The sequence below is a fragment of the Vipera berus genome, assembly GCF_964194415.1.
Source record: "Vipera berus genome assembly, chromosome: Z".
NCBI classification, from domain to species: Eukaryota; Metazoa; Chordata; class Lepidosauria; order Squamata; family Viperidae; genus Vipera; species Vipera berus.
In genome coordinates, this window is record NC_138205.1 from 11,914,957 (window position 1) to 11,936,262 (window position 21,306).

Consider the following 21,306-nt stretch of genomic DNA (forward strand, 5'->3'; position numbering starts at 1 on the left):
CTTATTTGTTCCAACACTGTACATATGAGTAATTTGGAAATGTTGGAAGCCACCTCTAAAACATGCCCCAACAGCATTCCCAAACCACCCGGGGCTATACTTAAATGTTGCCCCCTTCCAAGTTAAGCTGATCTACCTTCTCTTCTAACCAAGTCTTTTTCCACTCATTGTCTGAAAACTCCCCAAGCCCACTAAGTGTCTTCTTAGGGATCACTTTGGCAGGGAAGGCAAAAGAGGTGTTTATAGATTTCAAACTGCGAAGGGTCCTTTGTAGCCCAAGCCCACCTGAAATGAATATTTAAACTTCAGCAAGAATCCGGGGATACAAGATGTGAAACAAATCAACCCCATCCCAGCCAACCGAAATGATTTGGGTTGTCCAGGCCTCGTTTCCAATCTTTTTAACCTCTTCGACATATCTTGCAGCAAGGATGGGATTACCCTTTGCAAGATAATCACTCTCGCATGTACATCCAAGGTGAAACAAGGACTAGTGGAAGGCTGGTGGATCAAGAAGAGGGTATCAGAGCTACAAGTCATTCGTGTCAATGAGCCTTGCTGAGACAAGAACAGAACATTGGATTTAAGTCACAAAGAGAAACCCGTTTTGCCGTTTTCTAATTAAATTATGTGAAAGAATTGTATGGCGGCCCATTTTAAGCAACTCTTAAGGAATTTCCTCCAACTGAAGTGCATTCCATCAAACCAACTCTTAAATCGAAAGAATTTCCTTCCTTAATTGAAGGGACATTCAATCGAAATCAACTCTTAATTGAAGAAATTTCCTTCCTTAAATTGGAGGAAATAATCACCCCGTTCCCCTTAAGGTGGCTGATTCTGAAAAACCACAAGACGACAGCTTCCCGTCCAATTAAGTCAGATATGGAATAGCTACTTTTATTTATTTACAACCATCCAATTCATTCCTCCTGTGCCTGTGGAAGAGAAGGAAAAAGACAAACGGGCATGTTCAATCATGGCTGGAAAAAAAAGAGACAGACATACGGTGCAAGCACGCAGGCAGGAAGGCAGCCAACATGGAGGAAAGTTATCTTAAATAGTTCTATGTACATTTTACTTCTTATATACAAGCTGTGACAGGCTTGGGGCTATAAGCTTTATGCCGTGGAGGTGGGAGAATTAAAATCTGAGGCCACGAGAGAAGACGGGGTAGAGGAGTCACGCTGAGAAAAAGTCAAGCCAGGTTCGTAGCAGAATTGAGACGTTTCCCTAAGCGGAATATCTTGTTTGCTGCATGACTGAGGGCATCCATCCTTTCCTCTGTACAACAGAGTACATGCACCATTTCCTCCCCCTTCGGTCTATGTCATGAACTAGTAAGACAAAAGAAGGGATGAAAGTCTAATTTAGAAGGCTCTGGAAGAAGGTAGGCCTTGCGAGGGAGAATCTCTGCCTAGGAGGCAGAAATCACAGTTGAAGTGAAGCCCCCATCGCTCAACTGCAGATGGTGTTGACCAGCAGTTCCCCCCTTCAACATTTCAGAACAAAAACAACATAAAAACACCATAGCAGTGGTTGAAAGGGCTCTTTAAGAGACGTGATGGGTCTCTAAGGCTGCTCTCCTCTCGTCCCCCTGAAAACGAAGAGTTTGGATTTTTGGAGAAGAAACAGGAATGTGCAAAGATAAAGAAAAAAATCAACACAAAAATGAGTCCCACAGGGAACGAACCTAAACTTTAGTGGGAGACCTCTGGATCTCACCACTGTAGATCACAGAAAGGGGGAGGTGGGGGCTGAAATTTGTTCAATGAACATCTGACAGCTCCCAATCCCGGGCCTTTTTAGTACTAACCTTTATGGGTCGGGCCTTCCCTCATTCCTCAGGGCCCATTCTCTCATTCCATTCACATGTAAGGATTGTGGAAACGGGCTCAACCCTTGCAGCTTCAGCTACCCCACATTACAGGACACGGGATGACAAAAAACAGGACAAATCGATAGAGCAGCGATGCCTCGACGCCTCTTTTGCCTCCTCCTTCTCGACCAGGAAAGATTTAAACGGCCTCCGATGGGAGCCAAGAACAGAATCTTGAAACACCATCTTCTGAACTGCCCTCGCTGAAGACCTGTAGTGTATCTCAAGGGATTCCGCTCTTTTGGGCTGGGCCATCTCCAAATGTCACTGGAACAGCCGCCACCGGTTTGATCCCAAACCATCCAGCTGCATTCAAGTTTCTTTTAGGAACGATTAGCGTTGTGCTACTTGAGGACCGATAGGAACTTTTGCCTCCGATGGCAGAACCCTACAGAGCTGGGCTTCAGCTCCTTTGGAGTCAACTGTACTTTCTTTTTGCCACCAATCCTGGCTCAGAGCAACAGAGACGGAAGAAGGCTCGTAGATATCAGGGTTGTCCCACAGTTATTCAGATGATGACACTGGGAGCGGGCACAGTTAGGTGGTGGCACGGCAGACTCAACTTCAAATGGAAGCGGAGGGGAGAAGATGGAGCTGGGTCCCCTGGAGATGAGGTGGTGGAGCAGCAGTGGGAAACCAAGAGGAGCTTGGAGAGGCTCACGAGAAGTTCTGGATGGGGTGGCTGACCCTCATGCAAGCCCAGTACATAGCTCGGCCGAGGAAAACCAGCGCCAGGAAAATCACCACCGCCCAGGCAGCATAGACCCCCCTGTACTGCTGGGCTTGTTTCCAGGTACCAAACTAGAGAAATCAAAAGAAGAATCAGAAATCAGCTTCACAACAAAAGAGCTGGACAGGTTTTACTCTGAAAGTGTGCGTTCGATAAACCTTTGGCTTCGATAAACCTTTTGAACTATCAGTCATCTCAAATTTTGACCCCAAGTGCTGAAGGTTGTGGAGACGGGGTGGTGAGGTTTCTCTCCATCTTAGATGCATAACCCCCCCTTTTTAAAAAAAAATCAGAATGGACCCATACCGAGAAGGATTGTTTTTAAGATTCAGCCTCCTGAAATTGGATTTTGAATAGGGAGAGAAGTTGTTCCTTCCAAACTTTACTACTTCCCTTGCTTTCAAGACACATCCCTGTAGGCTTCTCAGCAGCCAAATTGATGGGAGTTTTGTCTCTTACGTTCGTCCACTTTTTAAATCTTCTCATTCTAACCCAAAGCCCTGGGATTTCCAGGTATCCACCAGACAGGACCATCTTTAAGGATCTCATCTTAACCTCGCTCTTTTGGGAGCCCCCCCCCCAAGCTAGATGCCCCTCACTCCAGACTCACCGCCAATCCCGTTGCTGTCACGGCCATCAGCACACCCAGCAGAAGACAACAGAAACACCTTTTCCTCGGATAGCGGCGCCCGATGGAGGAGCTGGGGGTACAAACAAGGACAAGGAAGCAGCACGTCAAGCAACCTGAGAATCATTCCCACAATGTTCCTGTCTGCCCAGAATTCAGAGCTCTGGCAGAGAAAGAGGCCTTGGCTACCAAAGACAGGCAGCCGACCTCTGCTCCTTTGGTCTCTTTGAAGCTGAGCCCCCAAACAGGGTGTTTCCTCCCCCACTCCAGTTACTAATATCAGGTAACGTTCAACGCAAACTTGGAGGGCATCCCAGGTCCAATTCCTTCCCCAGAGTAACTCACACTTTGCGGCAGTGCGGGCACCGGGCTAAAGTGCGATCAGTGAATTCTGTCCACTGGAGAGACAAAAGAAAGAAAGAGAGAGAAAGAGAGAGAGAGAGAGAGAGAGAGAGAGAGAGAGAGAGAGAGAGAGAGAGAGAGAGAGAGAGAGAGAGAGAGAGAGAGAGAGAGAAGGGCTTAGAAGGAGAACCTGACTCAAGTCACACTTTGCTGCCACAAATAGGCTCTTTTTTTCTTAATGGAGCAGAAATTCTTTGTTTGCTGACCAATATCACTTTGCAACTTTACTCTTATTTATTTTTTTTAATTTATTTTATTTATTTTTTCACAGTTCCCTTAATATACCACAAACTACCCAATGAAATGTAAACATTTTTTCAAGTATTTAACATTTGTTATATCAGTAATGCTGTAGGTGTTATATATCGCCCTACATAAATACATACACGTAAGTTTGGGTGCTGCTCGTCCATTTCCCCTTTCACTGGATCCACCCTCCGTCTCTCTCTCTCTCTTCCCTCTTCTCTACTTTCTTTCTCCTTTCTTTCCTACTTCCCTCTTCTTCCTCTCCTCTCCTCTTTCCCTCGCCACTGCCCTCCCGTTCCTCCCCACTTCTCCTCCTCTTTCCCTCCAACCTTCCTACTTCCTTTACTCTTACTGCTGATGGATAACGATACAAGGACAATCATCATCTCCGTGGTTAAGAGTTGACTCAGCCTTCCATCCTTCCGAGGTAGGTAAAATGAGGACCCAGATTGTTGGGGGCAATAAGCTGACTTTGTAAAAATGCCGCTGGGGGGGGGGGGGGCGTGAAAGCCCTAATAAGCAGGCCTATACATAGAATGAAGGCTATTGCTATAAGCACATTGATTTGTGCTTCTTAGATTGTAAGCCGCCCTGAGTCTTCGGAGAAGGGCGGGATATAAATGGGATTTTTTTAAAAAAAAGTGTGTAAAATATGTCAGAGGAATATTGCACATGGAGCTGCTGCTGCTTTTTTTTTTTTTAACACTCCTGCCTCGGCTTCCTCAGTTATATACTCTTTGCAAACCCAATATGCCCAGAGTACAACTCAACCAAGGGCAATTTCAAGGCTGCAGACCAAACAGGCTCTTCGTTTTTTGTTTTTTTTAAGGAGTCACGCTCAGCTGCTCCTCCAAGGTAGCCCTCGATTTACAGCCGTTCATTTAGTGACCGTTCAGAGATACAACGGCGCTGAAAAAAAAGTGACTTAATGACCGTTTTTCACACTGGCGACCACTGCAGCCTCAACCATGGTCACGTGACTTACATCCGGATGCTTTGACAACTGGTTCGTATTTATGACGGTTGCAGTGTCCCGCCGTCACGTGATGACCTTTTGAGAACTTGTGACCAGCAGAGTCAATGGGGAAGCCAGATTCGCTTTACAACAGGGTTACTAATTGAACAACTGTGGTGAGTCACTTAACAAATGGGACAACCAAAGTCGCAAAATGGGGCAAAACTCACTTAACGGGTTTCTCACTTCGCAACAAAAATTTTTTTTGGGGGGGGGTCAATTGTGGTCAGATTGTTGGGGGCAATAAGCTGACTTTGTAATAATGCCGCTTGGGGGGGGGCAAAAGCCCTAATAAGCAGGCATATACACAGAATGAAGGCTATTGCTAAGCACATTGTGCTTTAGATTGTAAGCCGCCCTGAGTCTTCGGAGAAGGGCGGGATATAAATGGGATTAAAATAAAAATAAATAAATAAATAAAGTCGAGGACTTCCTGTAGCAGATTTATGAATAAAATCCACAGGTGGAGATATTTGCAGGTGAGAACCCAATCTGTGTCCATTTCAAAAGACGCAAGCAACCTCAGCCAATTCAAAAAAATATATATATGTTTTTCTATCCACTTTGCATTCCAAGGTCAGTTCCCAACGAGACTGCCTTGCTTGGACTCAAATCAGATTTTGTAAGTTTATATTTTTCTTCCGATAACAGGTCTCCAAAGCTGAGCGTGGAACAAAGAAGCTTCATTTTTTCCCCCAATTCCTTCTTCCCCAGCACCCTTACCAGGAAATTATTTTCACAATGACCGCAATTGACACGCACACCCACGGGCTGAGGCTCGGGACTCGGAGGACCAGGGTGAACGGGGCCTAGGTTTATGACCCTTTTACTGGGTAGAAAACAAAGGAAGAAAAGAGGTTTAGGTTATTATCTTGTCAATCATCTGTCCCCACCAAACATCTCCTATTTTCAAGCCAGGGTGGAGGAATGAAGTTGATTTTGGATTTAAATATTTCCCCTTTTTTAAAAAAAAACAAACAAAAACGAAACTCAGGTCCAAACCTGGCAGGCACAACTAACTTCTCACATTCAATTAAGGCCAGTCAACATGCCAACGTCTGCGTTTTATCAACTAGTCTTTCTGGTTTCATCAGGGCAACCACTGTTTTTATTATCTAAACATAAACACCTTCTTCAAGGGGAAAAAAACAGGTTCAAAAGATGAAGACAAGAGGGAGAATCTCCCTTTCCTTCTCTCTCTGTGCACGCTTTTTCCTATAAAAATGTCACATTTTTAGCTTGATTAATCCAATCCATATTTTTGCTTTCTAGTTCTTCAAATAACAGAAACCCACCCACATTATTGGATCACACCATCAATGTCGTCTTGAGGGGTTGGGAGTGGGAGGCACCGTTCTACGATGGTTCTCCTCCTACCTCTCGGGCTGTTCGCAGACGGTGTTGGCAGGAGGGCAGAGGTCAACCCCAAGGCCCCTTAGTTGTGGGGTGCCTCAGGGATCGGTGCTCTCGCCCCTCCTGTTCAACATCTATATGAAGCCGCTGGGTGAAATCATTCGTGGTTTTGGGGTGAGGTATCACCAATATGCGGATGATACCCAGTTGTTCATCTCCACCCCAAACCAACCCAGTGATGCCCTCGATGTGATGTCCCGTTGCCTGGAAGCGGTACAGATTTGGATGGGAAAGAACAGGCTCCGGCTCAACCCGGCCAAAACTGAATGGCTTTACGTACCGACATCTCGTTTAGTTCAAGAGGTTCCATCTTTGATTATAGGGGGAGAGATATTACCTCCCGTTGATAGAGCACACAACCTGGGCGTCCTCCTGGATTCACGATTCAGTTTTGAAGATCATATTGGAGTCGTGGCTAGGGGGGCATTTGCCCAGATTCGCCTGGTACACCAGTTGCGCCCCTTTCTAGACCGAGATGCCCTCCGTACAGTCACCCACGCACTCGTTACCTCCCGTATAGACTACTGTAATGCTCTCTACATGGGGCTGCCCTTGAAGACCACCCGGAGGCTTCAACTGGTGCAGAGTGCAGCTGCACGGGTAGTGATGGGAGCACCCCGATACTCCCATATTACACCCCTCCTGCGTGAGCTGCTTTGGCTACCGGCTGCCCTCCGGGTGAGATTTAAGGTGCTGGTTCTTACCTTTAAAGCCCTACATGGCTTAGGCCCGGGATACTTGCAGGACCATCTGCTGCCGGGAACGAATTCCCATCGCCCAGTACGCTCACACAGAGAAGGCCTCCTCAGGGTACCGTCGGCTAGACAATGTCGCCTTGCGACCCCCAGGGGAAGAGCCTTCTCTGTGGGAGTGCCAGCCCTGTGGAACCAGCTCCCCCCTGAGCTTCGGATGGCCCAAGATCTCGTCCTTTCGCCGTGGCCTCAAAACACTCCTTTTCCATTTGGCTGACCTAGACTGACAGGGATTTTAATTATATTTACAATTCTAACTCTATTCTTTAATTTATTTTAATTTATTTCAAATTTTTATTTTTAATTTACTGTACAGAGACCTTTAAGTTTTGTTGTTGTTAGCCGCCCTGAGTCCCTCGGGAGATAGGGCGGGATATAAATCCCATTAATAAATTAAATTAAATAAGTAAATAAATAAATAATAAATAAATAAATAAATAAATAAATTTATTATTTATTAATTTTATTTGTATACCGCCCTTCTCCCGAAGGAATCAGGGCGGTGAACAGGGCAGTACATGTTAAAAGACAAAATACAAAAATTAAAAAAGATTAAACAAAATGCCCACAACTCTTACAATAAGTTAAAACACATTAAAAAAGTAGGTTAAAAATAAGCAAGCAAGCAAGCAAGCAAGCAAGCAAGCAAGCTATTCCTCCCCACTGTCCTAAAAAGATTTCAGGATTCAAGAGAGCTAAATATCCCACCACCACCAACACACACACACACACACCACACACACACATTATTTTTCTCCAAACACATCTAGGTTTTGCACTCATGAAGAAATAAGCCCAGGTCTGATCATTTTTCCATATTTGGCAGCATGGATTGTTGAGCCCAAAAGTTTTTGCAAAACTACCGTATTTACAATGGTGTACAACCAAGTCAAAAAGTGGGGTGGGGGGGGTGTTTCCCCAACCTGCCTACTTTCTACTGAATATTGTTAAAGGTCTTATTTTTACAATATTTCCTAAATTATCTTTATACCTCCTCACACCTGCTAGGATGCTGTGCACTGGAAGTTGGAAAGTAATGTATGATTCCTTCAGTAGAAGAATGTACACAATTACTTTGCATTTGGAAAATAAATCTAGCTTACAATTTTCTATGGCAACCATGTATTTATTTATTTGTATTTATTCAATTTCTATAGGATGCTCATCTCAATGGTCTCGTGCTTGAGCAGGGAGCTGGACTAGAAGACCTCCAAGGTCCCTTTCAGCTCTGTTATTCTGTATTCTAAAGGTGCCCAATTGCAGTCCTTGGAGCAGTGTTTTTCAACCTTGGCAACTTGAGGATGTGTGGACTTCAACCCCCAGAATCCCAGCTGGGGTATTCTGGGAGTAGAAGTCCAGCATCAAGTTGCCAAGGTTGAAAAACAATGCCCTGCACACATTTGTCTAAAATGGTGTAGGGCAGTGATGGCGAACCTTTTAGAGACCGAGTGCCCAAAATGCAACCCAAAACCCACTTACAGTCATGCTCGAAATTGTTGGCACCCCAGAATTTTTTCCAGAAAATCAAGAATTTCTCACAGAAAAGTATTGCAGGAACACATGTTTTGCTATACACAGGTTTATTCCCTTTGTGTGTATTGGAACACAACAAAAAAGGGAGGAAAAAAAGCAAATTGGACATAATGTCAAACAAAACTCCAAAAATGGGCCGGACAAAATTATTGGCACCCTTTCAAAATTGTGGGTAAACAAAATTGTTTCAAGCATGTGATGCTCCCTTAAACTCACCTTGGGCAAGTAACAGGTGTGGGCAATATAAAAATCACACCTGAAAGCAGATAAAAAGGAGAGAAGTTCACTTAGTCTTTGCATTGTGTGTCTGTGTGTGCCACGCTAAGCATGGACAACAGAAAGAGGAGAAGAGAACTGTCTGAGGACTTGAGAACCAAAATTGTGGACAAATATCAACAATCTCAAGGTTACAAGTCCATCTCCAGAGATCTAGATTTGCCTTTGTCCACAGTGCGCAACATTATCAAGAAGTTTGCAACCCATGGCACTGTAGCGAATCTCCCTGGTCGTGGACAGAAGGGAAAAATTGATGAAAGGTTGCAACGCAGGATAGTCCGGATAGTGGATAAGCAGCCCCAAACAAGTTCCAAAGGAATGCAAGCTGTCCTGCAGGCTCAGGGAGCATCAGTATTGGCGCAAACTATCCGTCGACATTTAAATGAAATGAAACGCTATGGCAGGAGACCCAGGAGGACCCCACTGCTGACACAGAGACATAAAAAAGCAAAATTACAGTTTGCTAAAATGTACTTGAGTAAGCCAAAATCCTTCTGGGAAAACGTCTTGTGGACAGATGAGACCAAGATAGAGCTTTTTGGTAAAGCACATCATTCTACTGTTTACCAAAAATGAAATGAGGCCTACAAAGAAAAGAACACAGTACCTACAGTGAAATGTGGTGGAGGTTCAATGATGTTTTGGGGTTGTTTTGCTGCCTCTGGCACTGGGTGCCTTGAATGTGTGCAAGGCATCATGAAATCTGAGGATTACCAAAGGATTTTGGGTCGCACTGTAGAGCCCAGTGTCAGAAAGCTGGGTTTGCGTCCGAGATCTTGGGTCTTCCAGCAGGACAATGACCCCAAACATACGTCAAAAAGCACCCAGAAATGGATGGCAAGAAAGCGCTGGAGAGTTCTGAAGTGGCCAGCAATGAGTCCAGATCTGAATCCCATTGAACACCTGTGGAGAGATCTTAAAATTGCTGTTGGGAAAAGGCGCCCTTCCAATAAGAGAGACCTGGAGCAGTTTGCAAAGGAAGAGTGGTCCAAAATTCCAGGTGAGAGGTGTAAGAAGTTTATTGATGGTTATAGGAAGCGACTGATTTCAGTTATTTTTTCCAAAGGGTGTGCAACCAAATATTAAGTTAAGGGTGCCAATAATTTTGTCCGGCCAATTTTTGGAGTTTTGTTTGACATTATGTCCAATTTGCTTTTTTTCCTCCCTTTTTTGGTTGTGTTTCAATACACACAAAGGGAATAAACCTGTGTATAGCAAAACATGTGTTCCTGCAATACTTTTCTGTGAGAAATACTTGATTTTCTTGAAAAATTTCTGGGGTGCCAACAATTTCGAGCATGACTGTATGTATCATCGGGTGCCGGGTGGGTGTGGCCCATTGGCTGGGTGTGGCTGTGGTCGTAACGGCAGCCTGGGTGGGACTAAAAAGTTCAATCAATCAATTCCAACTTTGTGAGATCTTTTTTTTTTTCGGCGAGAAGTTGAAATTGATTGATTGAACCTTTTTTTTTTTTGCACACGGCGGTAGAGGCCGAAAGCAAAAAGGTTTTATAAAACCCAGCTGAAGGCCTAGGACAGGGCCGATGGCCCGTGTGCCCACAGAGAGGGCTCTGCATGCCACCTGTGGCCCGCATGCCATAGGTTCACCACCACGGGTATAGGGTCTCGTGACAGGACAGGGTGTTAGACTAGAAGACCTCCAAGGGCCCTTCCAATTCTGTTCTTCTGTATTCAATGACTCTTGGCAGCTTATAATTTTTAGACTATAATTCTACCCACGGTCTTATTCTACATCTGAAATTAGGGTTTTATAACTTTTAACATTTAAGTCGTGATTGTTAAATAAGGATAGATTTCTTAGTGATTAGGTAAGAGTAAATTTTTCATTTTAGCTTATATTTTATGTCATGGCTGTTGTTGATATGAATACATTTACTTCATTTTAATAACTATCTGTAGCTAATTTGTGATTATGACAGCATACAGATATGTTGAATTAACAAATACAAATAAATATCTCATTTCTTTTTGTGATTTTATTTTTCCTTTTCGTGCTTCTGTTTTCCCATAAAATGTTATATAGAGAATGTTTAGAAAGCTATTTTTGATCCAATATTAAAACATCCTGAAAAACATAACTACATATTTCCCTTCCCCACCCCTTACCAATATATCCGTGGACAGGCGATGCGTTGTGAGGTCACTTTGCAGATCAAAAGACAGTTGCAAGGGCATCTCACATACTTCTTACCAGGTGGGGCATTTTTAATTGGCTGTAGGACAAAATAACATATATAAAAGTTAAACAGGTTGAACATGTTTCTTGGTTTAAGAAGAAAGAAGGTCATAACAGGGCAAAGAATCTAACCCTTCTGCCAGGCATTGGACCAAGTTTAGTGATAACACTCTCATTCGTCACAGTGTATCTATAAATATTCAAACTGAATTAATATGTATGTTTTAAAAAAACAGCCAACAGGCACAATGGACAACAGGTTTTATTTTTAGCTGAACTGGGAAAAAGTCTAGAAACTTATTTGTGATTTTTTTCCCCTGAACAAAGCATAGGACATCCTATCAAAACTGAATCTCAAGCAAGTAAGAAATGTGTATTTTTCTACATGGGAGGTTTTGTGTTATCCTCATTTTTCATAGCTTAAAGTTAGGTATTAAGTGTTGAACTAGAATCACGCTCAAGAAGCTGAGCTACTGCTAATCTGAATAAGGAAAGCTGGGCTAGATAAATCTAACCTGGTATGAAGTGTACATTTCAGAAAACAGGGTAATAAAAATGTGGCATTCCGAAGACACCTATTGTTGGGACCCACCCCAATCCACGTCTTAGGAAAACAAAAACTCTTGGAGTCAGTTCTAGTCCAAAAGGAATTTTTACTAGGACATGCTTGGTTGTGGAAATACAAGACAGGACTTGGTATTGTTTTACAAATTGAAACTTTATAAAGAGTTCCCGGTTCAACCCCCCCTTCCCTCAACCCCATTTGGTCAGCCCCCCATCATTTTTCTTCGTGTCATCCCTTTCCTGGGAAAAAGGGAACTTTGAATCTTTATGGTTATTGCCTTCTTCCTTTACAGATTCAAATGGAGACACAGGCCAGATGCCTTCTTCCCTCACCCTCCCCTTTATTCCCCCAGTTCAAAAGGTTTCCCTTGGTCTTTGAAATAACCTAAGGCAGGCTGAATCCACATCTGCTCCTCCTTCCTCGGGAGATGGCAGAATCCGGGGGGGGGGGGATAATGTTTTAAACATACATTTATGAATGTGATATAAATGGATTCTGACACCTATTTTACACCAAGACAAAAAGTAGGTTTTCTTCAGTCAGAGGGCTTCCAGTACAATACATAAAAGCAAGGAAGAAAGACAAGGAACGTGGAAAGGGCAGGGCCCTTCTCAAATGTAGATTTTCATTGCAATCTTAACAAGCAGTTCCTTATGCCAAAGATAACTCGGGATGGGACTGGGGCAAAGATAAAGTACAACTGACAACTGCTCATTCAACACCTAGCAAATCTAAAGCCACATCTTGAAGTCCAAAAGAGATTCATTTTTTTAAGCTTCTATCTGTCCATGACGCCTTACTCCAAGAGGCCGAGATAAAAAGGCTTCCAAACAAGCTTCTATGGGCGGTGAAAGGCAAAACAGAGTGCTGCTTTAAGGTGTTGTAACTCCTGGATGCCTTAACAACTTCATGGGTAGTAGTAGGAGTCTTGATCCTTCTTTACCCGTAAGGATAGAAAATCTCCCCATAGTTCGTCCAAGCTGGATTCACTCAACAACTAAGTGATTCACTTAATGAGCACAGTAACAAAAGTTGTAAAATTGGGCATGACTTGCATAACCACCGCCTCACTTAGTGACTAGATTCCGATTCTGATTGCGGCTTGACTTCTAAGTCAAGGAAGAGCCTTGGTGGAGCAGTGGGCTAATGCCTCCTTAAGTAATACCAGCTGCCTGCAATTAGTGCAGATTCACATCCCACCAGGCTCAAGGTTGACTCAGCCTTCCATCCTTCCGAGGTAGGTAAAATGAGGACCCAGATTGTTGGGGGCAATTAAGCTTTGTAATAATGCCGCTTGGGGTGTGTGTGAAAGCCCTAATAAGCAGGCATATACATAGAATGAAGGCTACTGCTAAACTTGTAAGCCGCCCTGAGTCTTCGGAGAAGGGCGGGATATAAATGGAATTTTTTAAAAAAAAACCTATAACGATACTATTGGCTTCCTATTGTTGGCTCTACCTAGCCCTTCTTCCTCAAATACACCTCTCCTCATGGGTAAATTCCTCCTTCACAATTGGTGTATTTATTTGTAACTATTTAAATAATAAGCATATTCCATCCAGGGGCATAAATTAATTGTGCAGGGTGCAAAAACTGCATTACATCCATTTCAAAATCTCCCTATCTGCCAATTTCACCGAAAGACTTCAGCTTTTAATAAAACCAGGGAGTGGAATTAAGGCAAAGGTAAAAAAAAGAAAAAAGAAAAAAAGAGCAGAGTTATTTTTTCCTCAGCTAAATAAACAAGAACTTATACATTATTCACTGAGATAATGTACAGGACAAATTCCAGGGTTAAAAAAAAACCCTCTTCCAAACGAGCTTCTAATGTAAAGAAAGGCATCATAAAAACTTTCATATGAGTGTAGTTCAAATGAGTTCAGATGAGCTATATCTTCACCACAACCGTATCAACCCAATAAACAGTACATTACAATACATAATCCGAGCTGAAGGTGAACACCAATATAATCCTTAGGAGGAAGCAAAAACAAAGGGAAAAAAAGGAATCCTTTTAAGGAACGGCCCTGTGCAGTTAGACCACAGATCTAGCTAGCTCAGTATTGACTATGCTGACTTGAGACCCAATAGCTCTCAAGGGACTAAAGATTGTGCCTGAAAGGAAACACAAGTACTCCGTCCATTTTTAGCAGATCTACAGTTTTGGCTTACTCTTTTGCTATCCAGGGTGTGTTTTTAAGGAAATCATCCTCATATTAAAAAATTAAAAAAACCTACATATTTGTAACATCTGGTGAGAACTGTGAGAATATAAGCCTCCCTTTCTCCTTGGCTAGTTTTATTGTATGATCATAGCATCTGGCAAGCCGCCAGAGTTTTGCTATTGTGGAATTGTGCTGAAGATAATCAAGCAAGGGAAGTGACCCTGAGAAGCACTGCTTGTCTCCAACTTTCTATCTGTTTCATGGGTCAGTTCATCTTCCTTTATATGCAATTGTGCTTTATTTGGCGAAGTGTGGTTAGACACACAAAAGGAATTTGTCTCTGGTTCAGGAGCACTCAATGTACTTGCAAAACAGTGGGATGTAACAATATTAAAGTGTACAACCAAGAAAAGGGGAAAGTAAGAAATAATAAAGGGGATAAACAATATTGCAGCCACACTGTGTGCGTGTGTACATATACATATACATACATATACATACACATACATACATACACACACACACACACACACACACACACACACACATAAGAATTAGGTGTTCAGCAGATAGCACAAGGGAAGAAAATGTCCCTGTGTTGAGTTGTCTTGCTATACAACGCCCTACAGTGCCATCTCAAGGGGAGGAATTGAAACAATTTATGTCCAGGATGGGAGGGGTCTGCAGACATCTTCTCAGCCCTCCTTTTGACCTGCACAATATGCAGGTCTTCTATGGCAAGGCAGATAATACATATCTTATATTCCGGCCAGCTGTCTTCTCTGCCTTTACATCTTTCCCCTGTGCCTCCCACGTCCCACTTGTCTGTCCGACAGTGCTCACCGTGGCCTCATTGCAAACACTACATTTCACTACGTGCTGATGCATCTTTCCCTCCACGTTGATGGGGCTCTGGCAGACTCGGCAGGTGATCATAGGGGCGCTGCCACTCTCCGGCGATGCCATCGGGGAATACGGCGGGGGATCTTCTGCAGGCAGTATGGCTGCTTGGCTCCCATCATTGAGACTGCTGAAGGAGGAAAATCCTGGGAAGGGAAGGGGAGAAAGAATCATGATCAAAAGGGAGCATTCGACCACTGTTCTGCGGTGCTGCTGTCAAGTTTACATGCCACCCACTTGATCTTTCTTTCTGTTCTCTCACCTACATTTCATTTTCCTCAAATATCTCCTCCTCCTCCTCCACCTCCTCCTCCACCACCACCACCCTTTGGCTCCTGCCTCTACAGTTGTTCATCTTCAACCTGCAAAGCCCTGTAGAAAGTAGAGGATGGACTTGATGGAGAGAGGGGAGATCCGTACCAAAGCAACCAAGAGAGAGAAAAACTACTTCAGTCCAAACAATGAAGAAGGAGAGGAGGAAACATTTGAAGCCACCTCCATAATTCACATTAGTATAAGAGAGTGAGAAGGTGAGCCACAATTAGACTTATCTACTTTTATCTACAAATATCGATAAAGCCCCTCACATCCTGGACATACTGTTTCAACTTCTCCACTCAGGATGCCGCTATAGGTCATTGCATACCAAAACTAGACACAAAGTTTTCCCCCCATGCCATCACTCTGCTAAACACCTAATTTCCACAGCACTGTCTTATGCCTAAATATATTCATCCCTGTAATAGGGCTCTATTGCTATTATCCTTTTTCATCGTCATCTTCTCCTATTAGTATTTATTTATTATTTTTATTTTAATCCCATTTATATCCCACCCTTCTCCGAAGACTCAGGGCGGCTTACAATCTAAGCACAAATCAATGTGCTTAGCACATTGTATCTCATGACTTATCACTTGTTTGTATTTGGATTTATGATCTATGACTTATCACTTTGCTATTTGTATTTACATCGAGAGCTTATGCACTGGAGACAAATTACTTGCCTGTCCCATCACACTTGTCCAATAAAGAACATTCCTATTTTGTTAGGATTTGTTACTACAATCTTTTTTTTTTATTTTTAAGCAGTTTTGGTCTTTGTGTGGAATTGATTTCTTGGTTTGACCTACATCTCGTGACTGATAGCTCTTAGCAATTCTGATTAGCTTTCTTTGAGAAAAGCATTTTGCTGGAACCAGACTGGCAATACGTGTTGCTGTATTGTATTACAGTAAACTTATTACTGTTGTTGTGGTTGTTAGTTGCGAAGTCGTGTCCGACCCATCGCGACCCTATGGACAATGTTCCTCCAGGCCTTCCTGTCCTCTACCATCTTCTGGAGTCCATTTAAGCTCACACTTACTGCTTCAGTGACTCCATCTCATTCTCTGTCATCCCCTTCTTCTATTGCCCTCAATCTTTCCCAGCATGAGGCTCTTCTCCAGTGAGTCCTTCCTTCTCATTAGGTGGCCAAAGTATTTGAGTTTTAGCTTCAGGATCTGGCCTTCTAAAGAGCAGTCAGGGTTGATCTCCTCTAGGACTGACCGACTTGATCGCCTTGCAGTCCAAGGGACTCGCAGGAGTCTTCTCCAGCACCATAGTTCAAAGGCTTCAATTCTTTGGCGCTCAGCCTTTCTTATGGTCCAGCTTTCACTGCCATACATTGCAACTGGGAAGACCATAGCCTTGACTATATGCACTTTTGTTGGCAGGGTGATGTCTCTGCTTTTTAGTGTGCTGTCTAGATTTGCCATGGCTTTCCTCCCCAGGAGCAAGCAACGTTTAATTTCCTGGCTACAGTCCCCATCTGCAGTGATCTTGGAGCCCAGGAAAATAAAATCTGTTTATTATTTTATTACTGTAATACAGCAAAAAAAAAAAACCTCCCCAAAACGACCAGAGATGAAGGGCTGTCCTTATGATGGATACCCATTCTAATTTTAACCCCCTACCGAGCCACGCCCCCATGCACAAGCCACGCCTCCTGACTTGACGACCTCTCCTCTCTGGGTCCCCCTCCCACTTGCCTTTCCCAAGGGGCCTCCCATGAATATAAATGAGGAAATGCGGCTCACCCTGTGGCGGGTTCGGTTTCCCCGGAGCAATGGAGGCGGACCCTGACGCCAGACTCGCCGGCCCCAGCGAGCCGAGGCCGCCTCCATCGCCAGACTCGGCTGGCAGCAGCGGGGAGCGCTCACCATCCGCAGCCATCGCTGCAGCGGCCGCTACTGCACCCGTCCCCGCCCCGCCTCTCTTTCGGCTTCCGTAGCGCACGTCCCCGCCCCCTCAACACCCCGGATACTCTCGTCACACGATGACCGACGGCCTCCTCCTCCTATCGGCTGCGAGCAAGCGGCGAGCTCCCTGTCACGTGACCAGAAACTGGTGGCGATAGCGGACGTTGCGCTCCTGATTGGTCAGGAGCGTATGTGACGGCCTGTCGTCCGCTTCCTTCCATTGGACGGCGAATCGCGCGCCTTCTTGTGCCCTTTCCTCCGTCTCGTGACTCTCGTCTACGCTTCTTGATTGGCTGCCTCCCTCAGGCGGCTCCCAGGTTGTCCCGAATCATCGTTTCTTCTCTGCTTGGCTATTGGCCATTCCCTCTCAAGGTGGCCCCGGGGGGGGGGGTTTAAAAAGAGTTCTAACTCACGTGACAAAGGACCGCGGATCCTCATTGGCTTAGCGCGTCCATAGTACGCTCCTAGGAGCCACCGTGGGCCTTACGTGATGGAAGAACTGCTCTCCCATTGGCTGGGGGCGGGGGGGGCCGAAGTTCCCCATGGCGTCTCTTACGACCGCCCCGCCTTTTCTAGAGAATGCCCCGCCCCCTGAGCAATGATTGACGTCCCCGTGAAGATTCCACACTAGACTTCCATTAAAGAGAAAGGAAGAGGAAGCCGTCCGCTCGTGACCGGCACGTGCTCCGTTTCGTGGGAAGCCACGCGGGGCTTAGTTTAAAAAAAAAAACACGAAGCCAGGAAAAAAACTTCCGCCCTTTGTGTCTTGTCTTCTCCAGGATAAGCCTACGAAGCTTCTTTAACCCAGGGCTTTTCAAACGTGGCCACTTTTTTAAGATGTGTGGACTTCGGCTCCCAGAATTCCCCAACCATTGGGGGGAAAAGGAGGGAGAAATAGCTGGGGAATTCTGGGAATTGAAACCCACACATCTGAAAGTGGCCAAGTTTTTTTTAAAAAAATACTGGGGTTAAAGGAGGATTGGTAGGATTTAACTGCAGTTGGTTAAATTTATTTTTATTTATTTATTTATTTTTGGGACTTATATGTCGCCCTATCCCCCGAAGGACTCAGGGCGGCTAACAACAATAAAAACAACAATACAAAAGTTAAAAGAAATTAAATAAACAGCCCCAATAAATCAGTTAAACTAAACAATTAAAAATAAAAAAAAACATTTTTTAAAAACCCTGTCATCAGTCCAGGTCAGCCTGATGAAAAAGGAAATTGCAATTAATTAGATGGATAGGATTGAACTGAAATTGGTTAAATTGTAATTAGATGGGTAGGGTTGAACTGCAAGCCCTTTAGCATCCTTTCTCCTCTTCTTTGGGTGCCTTCTAGTTCCTTCCTTATCTATCCTTTTGCACTGGGGCAATCAAAACTACCGCAATACAGGTAGTCCTCGATTTACAACCACAACTGAGCCCAGTATTTATCATGGGGATGCTGCAAAGGTCATAACTGAAATATGGTCATAAGTCACATTTTTCAGTGCTGTACTTTGAACTGTCACTAAACGAATAGAACAGAACAGGAAAGGACCTTGGAGCTCCAGGCCCCTGCTAAAGCAGGAGAACCTATGAATGAACTGTTGTAAATTGAGGACTACCTGTATTATAGGTTTGAGCTGACCAGCACAGCATAGAGCTGGACTATCACTTCCTGTGATGTTGATGCTGCATTTCTCTTGATGCAGGCCAAGACTGCGTTAATGGTTTTGGCTGCTGCAGCCTGGCTCATGCTTAATCTGTGGTTTTGCAGATCATCCATTTCCTTTTGGCCAGTACCTTGACTAAGCCAGGTACTTCCAGTTTTGTATTTGTTCTTGAACGCAACACCATGTATTTCTCACCTCCTGAACAGCCTTTTATTTATTTAAATTGATGAGGGGCCCAACTCCACTGGACTTGGACAGTGTGCAAAACTAGAAGAAAACAGTTTTTATAACTGCTAATTTTTGTTAATTTTGGCTTACGGAATTTCACACATTACAAATTTTTAAAAAGGCACTGCCTCTTATTTCCCCCCCCCCCTAAGAAACAAGAATTAAATAATATTTTCCCAAATATATGTACCCAATGTACAGTAGATTGTTTGCCTGGATCTGTTGACCTCTTAACAGCCATTATACTGACTGTGTAGTAATAGATAATGGTACTGTATTCTTATCTCTGGTAGAAAGGGTTTTTCCCAAGCCATAGTAATATTGATTGGAAAATAGCACGATCCCTTTGTATTTCAGCAGGTGCTATTGTGCTTAAACTTTGTCCACATACCAGAGGCTTTACTCCATTATGTGGTATTCAGTAATGGCACATTCATAAATTGACAAGCATGTGACACTAATTTGCAGAGAAGCTGTCACCAGTTCTGACTTGCTTGTTTATTTGTGTCATGTATCCTCAAGAGAGAAATTTGTAACATTAAAATGTTCGTCAGAACATGCCGGAAGGATTGGAAAGGAAAACCCCACATTTTACTTAAGAGAAGGGCTTTCTTTGATCACGGAAAGAGAGATTAGACTAACTATCCATAACTGGTGATCTCTTAATGTACTAGATGACAGTTCCCATCATCCCCAACCAGGCTGAGGAAGTAAGTATGACTCATTAAACTTAGTCCTAATGTTGGATCAGTTTGAGGTTTATCAAATAATCCCAGAAAATTATCTCTCCATATTTCTCATTAGCCCTATGCAGAATGCTCATGATGCATTAAATGTCGCACGTTTTTGTTACAAATTGTCGTACAGGTAGTCCTTGACTTAAAAGTTCGCTTAGTGACCATTCAAAGTTACAACGGCACTGAAAAAAGTGACATGACTATTTTTTCACACTTACGACCATTGTAATCAAAATTCAGATGCTGGGCAACTGGCTCTTATGCATGATGGTTGCAGTGTCTCGGGGTCATGTGATCCCCTTTTTGCGACCTACTGACAAGCAAAATCAATGAGGAATCCAGATTCACTTCACTAACTTGTGTTACTAACCTGACAACTGCCGTGATTCATTTAATAACGATGGCAAGAAAAGTGGTAAAATGGGGCAAAACTCACTTAACAAATGTCTCGCTTAGCCACAGAAATTTTGGGGTTAAAATTGTGGTTGTAAGTCAAGGACCTATTTGCTCATGTCACCCATTTGCCTTAATGGTGAGCAAAATGCAGTCAGGATCAGTGCTAATCCACCAGTTTCTGTGAGTTAGATCTCCAAGGGAAGGACTTGAAAGGGATAATCCCCACAAATCATTAATTACATTACTGGGGAAATGCAAGTCATACTGTATATGCATAGTTCCTGTAAGTCATGAAGGAGGAATGGTTCTAATCCTTAAATAGGCCCCTTGTTTAGAGAACAGTTTGAAATGTTCTTTGCCTTGAGATTTATGGAAACTAATTATATAACTATGTTCCAGAGAGAAGAGGGAGCACATGACCCCACAAAGGTGCCTATCTAAAAAATGCCAAGTTGTATTTTTTATATGATGGAAGAAAAACTACATTCATCAGGAATAATAATATCAGCTGGGCATAATTTAATTTAATTTAAATTGAATTAGATTTCAATGAAAATTAAATCTTTATTTTTTTAAAAAAAAATCCCTGACCTTACCTACTTTTTGGAGTACTGTCTGTACTGTGTACCGAAAAGCCATTCTTGATTTATTAAGCTTAGAAGCCACAGAAGCCAAATGGTTTAAACCTTTGTTGCTCTCTAGTTAAATTGGATTAAAAAGTTGGGGTCTCTTTGCTGGGAATTCTGGGAGCAATAATGTGAGATACCTCTATGAGGCAACTGTTTTATATAAATAAAATTCAGGTTCTCTTTCCATATTGTTTCTCCACCTCCAGCAAGATTTGGAAGATGCTGGTAGATTTTGCTTCTCAACAATTGTTTTGTTATATCCATTATATCAGGGGTGAGCAGTTAATTTTCCCAAGGGACGACATGAGAAACTATGGACTGGTAAAGGTAAAGGTAAAGGTTCCCCCACATGTGCGTGCTAGTCGTTTCCAAATTTAGGGGCCGGTGCTCATCTCCGTTTCAAAGCCGAAGAGCCAGCGCTTGTCCGAGGACGTCTCCGTGGTCATGTGGCCGGCATGACTAGATGCCAAAGGCGCACGGAACGCTGTTTACCTTCCCACCGTAATGGTCCCTATTTTTCTACTTGCATTTTTTTTACGTGCTTTCAAACTGCTAGGTTGGCAGAAGCTGGGACGAGTAACAGGCGCTCACTCTGCTACGCGGCACTTGGGATTCTACCCGCCAAACTGCCGACCTTCTGATCGACAAGCTCAGCGTCCTAACCCACTGAGCCACCACGTCCCTGGTATGGACTGGTATGGAAGGTCCAATCAATAAACTGAA

The 21,306-nt window shown here is 43.6% G+C and overlaps 1 protein-coding gene and 1 long non-coding RNA gene across 4 annotated transcripts; both read right to left on the minus strand.

Annotated features, from left to right (window-relative positions):
* Positions 1-871: 871 nt before the first annotated feature.
* Positions 872-16,939, minus strand: LOC308679124 (type 1 phosphatidylinositol 4,5-bisphosphate 4-phosphatase-like). Of its 3 annotated transcripts, none has more exons than XR_014028700.1 (8): positions 16,774-16,939; positions 14,642-14,844; positions 10,999-11,105; positions 5,621-5,726; positions 3,580-3,632; positions 3,217-3,307; positions 1,814-2,677; positions 872-935 (listed from the first exon to the last, which is right to left on the minus strand). XR_014028700.1 is itself a non-coding variant. In XM_081346395.1 (7 exons), exons 1-7 carry the CDS (start codon positions 16,907-16,909, stop codon positions 2,534-2,536), a joined length of 840 nt encoding a protein of 279 aa, XP_081202521.1. In that variant the 5' UTR covers positions 16,910-16,939; the 3' UTR covers positions 872-2,533. The 3 variants fall into 3 exon arrangements, 1 of the variants encoding a protein (XP_081202521.1); XR_014028701.1 differs by having other exon boundaries at positions 872-1,334; XM_081346395.1 differs by having other exon boundaries at positions 872-2,677.
* Positions 7,223-10,081, minus strand: LOC308679125. Its single transcript, XR_014028702.1, has 3 exons — positions 9,479-10,081; positions 8,812-8,851; positions 7,223-7,280 (listed from the first exon to the last, which is right to left on the minus strand). It is a non-coding gene; the product is annotated as an uncharacterized lncRNA (long non-coding RNA).
* Positions 16,940-21,306: the final 4,367 nt, after the last annotated feature.

Coding starts and splice junctions, on each gene's coding strand:
- LOC308679124 (XM_081346395.1), bottom strand. CDS start 16,909: ATGGCTGCGGATGGTGAGCGCTCCCCGCTGCTGCCAGCCGAGTCTGGC. Junction 14,845..16,773: donor GAAACCGAACCCGCCACAGG/GTGAGCCGCATT, acceptor TTCCCTTCCCAG/GATTTTCCTCCTTCAGCAGT. Junction 5,727..10,998: donor GCCTGTCCACGGATATATTG/GTAAGGGGTGGG, acceptor TTTTCTACCCAG/TAAAAGGGTCATAAACCTAG.